Source organism: Epinephelus lanceolatus, chromosome 2, assembly GCF_041903045.1.
Source record: "Epinephelus lanceolatus isolate andai-2023 chromosome 2, ASM4190304v1, whole genome shotgun sequence".
NCBI classification, from domain to species: Eukaryota; Metazoa; Chordata; class Actinopteri; order Perciformes; family Serranidae; genus Epinephelus; species Epinephelus lanceolatus.
The window spans coordinates 50,966,312-50,976,980 of record NC_135735.1 but is presented as its reverse complement, the minus strand read 5'-3'; the positions used below and the strand labels follow the sequence as shown (position 1 = coordinate 50,976,980).

The 10,669-nt window shown below is 43.1% G+C and overlaps 1 protein-coding gene across 1 annotated transcript; it reads left to right on the top strand.

Annotated features, from left to right (window-relative positions):
• Nucleotides 1-5,666: 5,666 nt before the first annotated feature.
• LOC144465064 (uncharacterized) lies at nucleotides 5,667-7,531 on the top strand. The gene is made up of 2 exons (XM_078172891.1): nucleotides 5,667-6,685; nucleotides 7,516-7,531. Exons 1-2 carry the CDS (start codon nucleotides 5,667-5,669, stop codon nucleotides 7,529-7,531), a joined length of 1,035 nt encoding a protein of 344 aa, XP_078029017.1.
• Nucleotides 7,532-10,669: the final 3,138 nt, after the last annotated feature.

Sequence of the window (10,669 nt, the reverse complement as noted above, 5' to 3'; positions counted from 1 at the left end):
GCCAGCTGAAAGTAATTAAACAAGACCTGTTCAGGCTAAATGTGTAGCAGCAAACTGCTTCCATTGTGTTTAACTTTTAATTCTAAGTTGGAGTGATGACCTGTCCATACACTGTTTGAGATGTAAGGATTTTATTATCATTCATTGCATCACATATTTGCATGTTCTCTCATTTTCATTTGAGTACTAAAGGACCAAATCATTCATCAGTATTTTATCAATCAGTATTTTATTTTCTACGGTGGCCGACAAGGACGAACTCAAATAGAGAAACGCACTGCAAATAGAGAAACGTACTGCATATAAGAAAACAAATGCAAAGGGAAAATGCTGCAAATACAGAAATGTGCTGCATATAAAGAAACGCATTGCAAATAGAGAAACGCGCTGCATATGAGAAAACAAATGCAACGGGAAAACGCTGCATATACTGAAATGTGCTGCCAAGGAGGTTATGTTTTCGCTGGCTGAAATTTTCAGGAAAGGTGGATAATAGGACAAGGAACAGATGATAAAATTTTGGTGGTGATCGGTTGAAGCAAAGTGGATAAAATAATAAAGTCTATCGTCTGACAGCCTCAGCAGCCATTCCAATTTCTAAAGACAGTGAAAATAGCGCCATCTGGTGGCCGGAAAGCACATCTAGTTCTACTTGCTAAGTATTGTTGTACTTCTAAAGTTGAAATTAATGTTCTGTTTTGGAGAAAAAAGAAAGTGAAAAATACAAAAAAACGTATTATATTCTATGTTGGTACAAAATAAAAACAAAATAAATACACCACAGTGTCTCCATGGTGAAGGCATATATAACCTAATAATGATAGTGATGCAAATAACCTAATTGTGATGCAGGCTGCAAAATCTGATGCAGAGGGGGAGGGAATATCACCTACTTGGCGGAGGTCTGCACTCTCTGAGTGCTTTTCTAGTTTTTCTTTCTCTCTTGTTTTTCACATGTGGCCCTCATCTTTCACTGTATAATGAAAGTGAAGCTGATTTACACAGCTGACGTTAGCGTGCTAGAGACTAATGTTAGCTAACGTTACTGTAACTAACGTTACGTTCCGGCACCCCAGGGATTTAATTGCATTTAACATTAGTTTATTTTCGACCTCGTCTCCACATATGATTGGATACTTTATTGATCAGTGACGGGCTTTTGAATAAGAGGAAGGTGGAGAGAGGTGAAAGGGAGAGCAGAGAAGGTGTGTAAAAAGAAATGTAACGGGCAGAGGTGCAGATGGCAAAAAGAAGTTAAGCTGTGAAGAGATGACAACTCGATTGCAGGTAAATAACAGTAAGAACACAGGGAGATGACGGTAATCAGATAATAATATTGTTTAAATATTTAGGAAAACTAACTATCCACTGTCTGTGACATAACCTCGCTGACCTTGCAAACTCTCCTCTTTTTTCCCCCCACAGATGTAACATTACTGTCCGTTCTGTGGCTCTACCGTGACAGCTTCCCCAGGCCTTTGTTGTGTGTGTGGCAAACAACCCACCAGAGGAGATGCCCACCACCAGTGCACATCCTAATGCACAGCCAAGCACTTGTGCAGGTACATAGATCTGTAGTTGTAGTGCAGAAAAAATAAGCAGTTAGAAGACTTGGTTTAAGAGTTCAAATTGTGTTCTTGTACTCAAATGGATCTCGGTACTATCTTGCTTGCCTAATTCAGTTGCAAGCATTGTAAATGTGTTTCAAAATGACTTGCAAAGGTCAATGATGAGACCTTTAGTGAGCTTAAAGAGGATCTGCTCATTTTCCAGTTTTATCCTCAGACTCCACGAGAACTTTGCATGAATCTTAGTCTTAAAAAAACCTTTTTTGTCTTGTACTGTACCTTTTATGCAGCCCCTCAGTTCAGCCTTTTTCTGTGTTGAGAATTTAGTTGAGGAAACATGTTTTATTAAGAATTAAGAATTGCTAATAATTTAATATGCATGTTAAAACAGTTGATGTGATGAATAATAAGTTAAAAACACATTTATTTGAGCATTTGATTTGAAGTAATAAGTATATAAGTTCATTTCTCAGGAAAGGCTATACATTGTATTAAAGGGGCCTTCATTTCCCAGAATGCTCAGAGCGGGCACGCATATGACGTAATGACATCAGTGTTTTGTTTTGTTAGCAGAGCCGCTTGTTAGCGTTTAAGCTGTACTCCCCGTTTACATGAGCAAACGTGTATGTCCTTTTTTCTTCACTAAAGATGATTTTTGCCGTTAAGTTCGGAGTCTGGTCTCGTCATTTTTAAAGTCATAAGAACAAGTTACAACATTTTTTGGTGCCGAAACCCAGGAACAGGAGATAATAGCTGACGAAGACGGAGACACTGAGGAGCGACTGGACGGTGGGGAGTTCCACCACAAGACTGCTGAATCAGATTGATATTGAATTGTTAAGGAAGACCCAGACATTGGCCGTGTGCGAGAGATGCTGGCCGTGCTGTCAGCAAAGGAGGACAGCTTGTGTGAGCTTGACTGCTTAATGGAGGAACATACGCCGCTGGAAGACGTGGAGGCGGAGATTGAACTTGCAGAGGAATACAGAGACCGCATCATCAGTATGAAGACGCGAGTTCACCGAGTGCTCAGAGAACATGAAACTGTGAGTAATAACAATCCCCAACCTGCTCGGCTAAGTAACGTTAGCGCAAGCTCTGCCTCTCAACACAGTAATCCGACAGCGAGACTGCCAAAGCTAATGATCGAAAAATTCAACGGAGATGTAAGTTTATGGCAGGAATTTTGGAGCCAGTATGAGACTGCTATTCACAGTAATGATGCCCTATGCAAAAGAGAGAAGTTTACCTACCTGAAATAGTACCTCTAAGGAACGGCTGCAAAGGCAGTAGCAGGGCTCACTTGGACAGACAGTAACTATGATGCTGCCATTGATATACTCCAAAACAGTTTTGGAAGGAAAGATCTCATTGTAAACGCCCACATGTCAAAGCTGTTGAATCTTACTCGTGTGAAGATTATATGATGAATGCGAAATTCAAATCAGAAGCCTAGAATCACTGGGAGTGGTATCAGACACCTACGGAGGCATGTTATGCCCAATACAGTTCCAGATGATGCCGGAGGACCTGGCTCTGGATTACAACCGTCAGAGGGGAGATGATGATGAGTGGAGAGTGCCTCATGTGCTGAAGTTCCTACAGAAGAGGTTCAGAGCCGAGAGAGAGCTTTGCAAATGGTGAGATCATATAACCAGAGAGAGAGCCAGTCTACTCACAAAACATGCAGCAAATCATATTCAGCCAGCGACAAGAAACTAAAGAAACCAATCATGACATCAGCGGCAGCACTTCACACTGCCAACCAGAAGACACAAAACTGCCTGTTCTGTGATAGTGCTGAACACAAATCTGAAATCTGTCCAGACCACCAGGTGGCAGCACGTAAGGAAAAGCTGAAGAAGCTTGGCAGGTGCTATGTGTGTCGAGGACCCAAACACATTGCAGGGTTCTGCAGGTCAAAGGGTGTGTCATGTGCCACATGTGGAGGCAGGCATCATGCAGCGATTTGTGAGAAAGTTGAGGCACCCCCACCTGCCGTTTCTGAAAACACAGACACTGTTAGGCCGGATTTCCACTGGATGCTTGTCCGTTGCGGAACGGCAGCGCTGGTTATCCACTGCGTGGTCCGCCGTCCGTCAATACCCACCGGCTGCGTTTGCTGTGCGGTGCGGTGCAGCTCCGCCGGAAGACATCTCGGTGCACTGCCATGATTAATATCTCCTCGTCCATGGTGTTCACGGGTGAAATGACGTCTGAAAACCTCTGACCTGTTGACTTCAGGCCTGCCTCTGCCCATTATGTAGTTTTTAAGGTGTAGTGCAGGGAAATATGATCCGCCGTGAACACTGTGTATTTTATTTTTAAAATTAACCGGATGTTTTATTGTGTTTCTGTGCATGACTTCCTGCCCCGCACAATCTGCTCTGTGCTGAATTGCTGCGTTGTGCTCTGGCGTCCGGCAAAAATAGAAGTCCTGTGTATCTGTTGCGGAGGGCTCTGGAGTGCTGGAGCTGAGACGGAGCTGGAACGCAGCACAGCCGCAGCTGGTGGAAACACACACATTGACTAGAATAGAATCCTATCGGCTCCGCTGCCGTGCCGGAGCGCAGATGCAACCAACACACATTTTGTGGAAATTGGCCGTTATTTCTTCAGTAATTCCCTAAGCAGAAAAAAGCCTGATAATGAGAACACTGTGCTGCTACAAAATGCTAAGGCGTGGGTCGTAGGGCCCACAGGCAGGAAGATAGTCCGCTGCTTGTTAGATGGAGGCAGCCAGGGGAGTTTTGTACATGAGAATGTGGTGAGGGCGCTGAAGTTACCTGTCACTAAACAAGGGGCATTCACTCTCTACACATCTGGCTCCTCTGCTCCAACAACAGTGAAGCGCAACATAGGGAAGCTCAGCTTGGAGAATGTCTGGGATAAACGGCAGAACTTTGAAATAGAGGCAGTTGTGACCCCTCAAGTGTGTACGGCAGTGATGAAAGTCCCTGGTGAGCATATACAGAAAGAGATGAAAAAGAGAGGTCTCCAACTCGCAGATTTCCCTGGAGAGGACAAACCTGAACTTTCTGTGCTGATTGGCTCAGATTACTACTGGCAGATAGTATCGAGCCAAGTAGAGAGACTGACAGAGAGCCTGGTGGCGCTAGAGAGCACCTTCAGATGGGCAGTGCAGGGCCCAGTAGCAGTATCCAGCATGACAGAGACAACATGTATGCATATTCAGCTCAGTGAGGATGCACAGATTGACCAGCAGCTGCATGCATTCTGGGAGCTTGAGTCACTGGGCATCACAAGTGAGAAGCCTGAGAGCCCAGAGGATGTGGAAGCGTTGCAGCGATTCAAGGAAACCTACATCTTCAAGGGTGGGCGTTACCAAGTGGAGTTGCCATGGCAACAAAACCATCCTCCACTCCAGGACAATTACCACATCGCAAAAAAACAGCTTGAGGGTTTGAAACGGAAACTAAGAAAGAATGTCACACTTTACAGCAGATACAACGATGCAGTGGAGGACTACTTAAAACAAGGAATGGCTGAGGATGTGCCTAAGGAGCATACATCACCACCAAGCAGTGAGACATATTACTTACCTCATCACACTGTATTGTGGGTGGATAAGGTGACAACAAAACTGTGGGTCGTGTTTGATGCTTCATCCCACGAAGAAGGAAGTCCCTCACTGAATGACTGTCTTTTAACAGGACCCAATCTGAATCCAGATCTGATGAGTGTTTTGATCAAGTTTAGACTGCATGAAATAGCATACATGCCAGACATCAAGAAAGCATTTCTGCAGATATCACTGTCAGAATGAGACCGGGATGCTGCGAGATTTCTGTGGTTCACAGGCCCACCAACAGAGGAGAAGGATGAGAAGCTGCGCGTCCTGAGAATGACAAGAGTGGTGTTTGGAGCTTCGTCAAGCCCATTCTTACTTGCAGCCACCGTAAGGAAGCATTTGAAACAATATGAGCCAGAACACCCACAAGTGGTAGAAACCATCAGCTCCTCACTTTATGTGGATGACTTTATTTCAAGTGCAAGTGAGGTGACAGAGGCTCATGCAGTGACAACAACAGCCAAGAACATTATGTCTGCTGCGACATGGATCTATGCAAATGGATGATGAACTCTCCTGAGCTCAAAGAAAAATGGCAGGAGAGCCTGATGGATTGCACGTTAGAGCCAGAGACACATGGGTCAGTGCTGAAAGTTCTGGGCTTGGTGTGGAGACCAGCAACTGATGATTTTGTGTTTGACCTTAGGGGGCTGCTTGTTATACTGAACGAAAGAGAGAACACAAAACGAAGTGTTTTGCAGTCCTCTGCTCGCATTTTCGACCCTCTGGGATTCTTGACCCCCTTCACCATCAGGATAAAATGCCTGTTGCAGGAAATGTGGGAGAGAGGGCTCAAGTGGGACGAGGAACTGCCACCTGATTTGACAAAAAAATGGCAGCAGTGGTGTTCAGAGCTCCCTCAACTGCACCAGCTGTCAATCCCACGGTGGTACAAAACACACACGCAGCAGCAGAATGACCAAGATCTAAGGCTACACGTATTCTGTGATGCCAGTGAAAAGGCGTATGGTGTAGTGGCTTATCTGCAGGGAGAAACAAAGGATGGAGAAATGACCATAAGCCTGGTTGCATCCAAGTCCAGAGTGGCTCCACTCAAAAGGATGACACTGCCACGTCTGGAGCTGATGGGAGCTGTAATAGCAGCCAGGCTGGGGAGCACCCTCATGAAAGCCCTGGAACTATACAGAACACAACTCAGACTATGGACAGACTCTATGTTAGTGCTACACTGGATTTGCAGTTCTGCTCACAAGTGGAAACAGTTTGTATTAAACAGAGTGACAGAAATCCAGTCTCAAACCAACCCAAAGTCATGGTCACGCTGCCAAGGGAAAATGAACCCTGCTGACCTTCCCACCAGAGGTCTAACGGTGCAGGATCTGAAGCAGAGCACATTGTGGTGGAACGGACCTTGTGTTCTGATGTCACCTGAGCAGTCGGAGAGCACTCAGGATGCTGTTCAGGAAGATGAGATGAACTCTGAACTCAGATCCAAATACCAGCTTGCTGTTCAGCTTGTTAATCAAGACACAGAGCTCCTTAAACCTGTGTTATGTCTGGAAAGGTACAGTAAACTGAAAACAGTGTTCCGAGTGACAGCCTGGATAAAGAGCTTTAAAAACAACACACGCTCAAGCACAAAAATGTGTGGTGAACTGACAGCAGAAAAGCTGCATGAAGCAGAAAAACAATGGATAAAAGTAACTCAGAACCAGAGTTTCTGCCCTTCTGAAGGCAGGAAAATTCCTCAACACTGACTCCAGAATCCGAGAGCTAAAACCATTTCTGGATGAAGATGAGCTGATGATTTTTCTTACAGAGAAAAGCATCCATGGATTTTGCCCAATGACCACAGATACACAGAAATGTTGGTGCAGTATCAACCTGAGAAGATAATGCACGCAGGTGTACGAGACACTTTAGTGCAGACCAGAGAAAGATACTGGACCATGAGGGCACGGCAGGTAGTCAGGAAAGTTGTGTATTTTGCAGGAAATTCAAAGCAAAGGCAGGACAACAGACTACAGCACCACTGCCAAAGGACAGAATAACAGAGTCACCACCATTCAAGGTCACAGTTGTGGACTTCGCAGGGCCGCTCTATGTGAAGGCGCAAGGCTCCATGACAAAATCATACATTGAGGAAATGTGCACTGTTCTCACCGAAGCGGAAGCTATAATAAACTCGAGGCATTGTAACAGCAAGGTCTGGTGTAGAGTCCTTTGTTGAATTTAGGGAAATAAAAGAGAGGGAGAGAAAGACATTCTTTTCAAAGACACGTCTTAAGTTTACGAAGGAACAGAAAACAGTGAAGGTATGCTCACACACCAGTGACCATGTAGACTATAGATGTGTCACATTTTATTGATTTCCATTTTCTTCTCTTTCTTTAGATGGAAATACTTCTGAATCATATCCTCTTCTGTGGGGCTGTCCGATGCTGACCCTGACAAACAAAGGGAGAAAAAGATAAAGAGACAACATTTTTCAGCAAGAACAGGCTGCAGCACATTATCCAGTCTGCAGAGAAGACCTTCAGCTGCAATCTGCCGTCTCTTGTGGACCTGTACACATTGGGCCTCATTCTGCAAACAAATTTAGAACTTCCTCAGACCATGCGTATGCACAAATTATGACAGTCTGGCTGTCTTACAAAATATTGAAACTTGCCTTTTAACTAAATGTAAAGCATATCAAAACCACATTCATTAAAAAAAAAAATTTAATAGAAGTCTTGGAAGTGTTTTTATGGTGATGATTTCCACAGAATATAATATGATTTTCCTTGTTTGTAGGATTTTAATATAAATGTCATGATAATCTGTTTCCTATGTTAGGCTCTTTTGTTTCATTTTTATGAATGTATTGTGTTAGATTATTATTATTATTATGATGATTATATATTATTATATATAAGCCCACCCTGGATCCAGAGGTGTTAGCCAACTATAGACCAATATCTAATCTTCCCTTTATGTCAAAGATCCTTGAGAAAGTAGTCGCAGACCAGCTGTGTGATTTTCTCCAGGATAATAATTTATTTGAGGAATTTCAGTCAGGATTTAGAGTGCATCATAGCACTGAGACAGCTCTAGTTAAAATTACAAATGACCTTCTGATTGCTTCAGACAAAGGACTCGTCTCTGTTCTTGTTTTATTAGATCTTAGTGCGGCGTTTGACACAATTGACCATCAAATTCTACTGCAGAGACTGGATCACTTAATTGGCCTAAAAGGTTCAGCACTAAGCTGGTTTAAATCTTATTTATCTGATCGTTTTCAATTTGTTGACGTTCGTAATGAATCATCCTTACGTACCAAAGTTTGTTTTGGAGTTCCGCAAGGTTCTGTGCTCGGACCAATCCTATTTACTCTGTATATGCTTCCTTTAGGTAACATCATTAGAAATCACTCTATAAATTTCCATTGTTATGCGGATGATACACAGTTGTATTTATCGATGAAGCCTGAAGAAAGTAATCAATTAACTAAACTCCATAACTGCCTTAAAGACATAAAAAATTGGATGAGCACCAATTTCCTGATGTTAAATTCAGACAAAACTGAAGTTATTGTTCTTGGCCCCAAACAACTCAGAGACTCTTTATCTGATGACATAGTTTCTCCAGATGGCATTGCTCTGGCCTCTAGCACTACCGTAAGAAACCTCGGAGTAATATTTGATCAAGATTTGTCTTTTAATTCTCATTTAAAGCAAACCTCACGGACTGCATTTTTTCATCTGCGTAATATTGCGAAAATTAGGCCTATCCTGACCCGAAAAGATGCAGAAAAATTGGTCCACGCTTTTGTTACCTCAAGGCTGGATTACTGTAACTCTCTATTATCAGGTAGCTCTAGTAAGTCCTTAAAAACTCTCCAGCTAATTCAGAATGCAGCAGCTCGTGTACTAACAGGAACTAAGAAACGAGATCATATTTCTCCTGTTTTAGCTTCTCTGCACTGGCTCCCTGTAAAATCCAGAATTGAATTTAAAATCCTACTGTTAACTTATAAAGCTCTAAATGGTCAAGCTCCGTCATATCTTAGAGAGCTCATAGTGCCATATCATCCCACCAGAACACTGCGCTCTGAAAACGCAGGGTTACTCGTGGTCCCTAAAGTCTCCAAGAGCAGATCAGGAGCCAGAGCCTTCAGCTATCAGGCTCCTCTCCTGTGGAATCATCTTCCTGTTACGGTCCGGGAGGCAGACACCGTCTCCACATTTAAGACTAGACTTAAGACTTTCCTCTTTGATAAAGCTTATAGTTAGGGCTGGCTCAGGCTTGCCCTGTACCAGCCCCTAGTTAGGCTGACTTAGGCCTAGTCTGCCGGAGGACCCCCTATAATACACCGGGCTCCCTCTCTCTCTCTCTCTCTCTCTCATCCTATTACTGCATCTTGCTAACTCGGCCATTCTGGATGTCACTAACTCGGCTTCTTCTCCGGAGCCTTTGTGCTCCACTGTCTCTCAGAATAACTCATACCGCAGCGGTGCCTGGACAGTGTGACGTGTGTGGTTGTGCTGCTGCCGTGGTCCTGCCAGATGCCTCCTGCTGCTGCTGCCATCATTAGTCATTAGTCATACTTCTACTGTTATTATACACATATGACTATTGTCACACAAGTATACTGTCAGATATTAATACATACTTTCAACATATTGTACCACAGTAGCCAGAACTATAACTATAATATTATTACTTTCATTAATGTTGTTGTAAGCTACTGTCATTACCTGCATCTCTCTCTCTCTCTCTCTCTCTCTCTCTCTCTCTCTCTCTCTCTCTGTCTGTCTCATTGTGTCATATGGATTACTGTTAATTTATTATGCTGATCTGTTCTGTACGACATCTATTGCACGTCTGTCCGTCCTGGAAGAGGGATCCCTCCTCAGTTGCTCTTCCTGAGGTTTCTACCGTTTTTTTTCCCCGTTAAAGGGGTTTTTTTTGGGGAGTTTTTCCTTATCCGCTGTGGGGGTCTTAAGGACAGAGGGATGTCGTATGCTGTAAAGCCCTGTGAGGCAAATTGTGATTTGTGATATTGGGCTTTATAAATAAAATTGAATTGAATTGAATTATTGATCATTATTGCTATTATTTATTATTATCATCATAATCATCATTTTTTTATCCCACTGGTGCAGATTATTGCAGCCCATGGAGTTTTTATTATGAGTAGCAAAAGTGTGTTTTCTGTCCTCCTCCTCGGACTCAGGCAGTGCAGCGTTGTGTCCGCGTTACAGACTGAATGGGAGGAGGTGGCGCTCAGCGCTGATAGACAGAAGGCAAATCAGAGAAAACATTATTTCATGATTGTTTCACAGCGGTTCAGCTCTAAACACTAATAGATAATATTTAATTTTATATCCCAAAAACTAATATCAAATTATTTATAATATGAGCTGTTAATGAATAAGTCTATAATATAATCATGACCTCTGTATTATACATTAAAAACTATTCAGAAAAGTAGGCCTCCGAAACTGAAACCTGGGTGTCCAGGAAAGTAACGTTAGTTACAGTAACGTTAGCTAACATTACTACT

Bases quoted from the DNA above. Each gene is read 5' to 3' on its own strand.
- LOC144465064 (XM_078172891.1), top strand. From the start codon at position 5,667: ATGAACTCTCCTGAGCTCAAAGAAAAATGGCAGGAGAGCCTGATGGAT.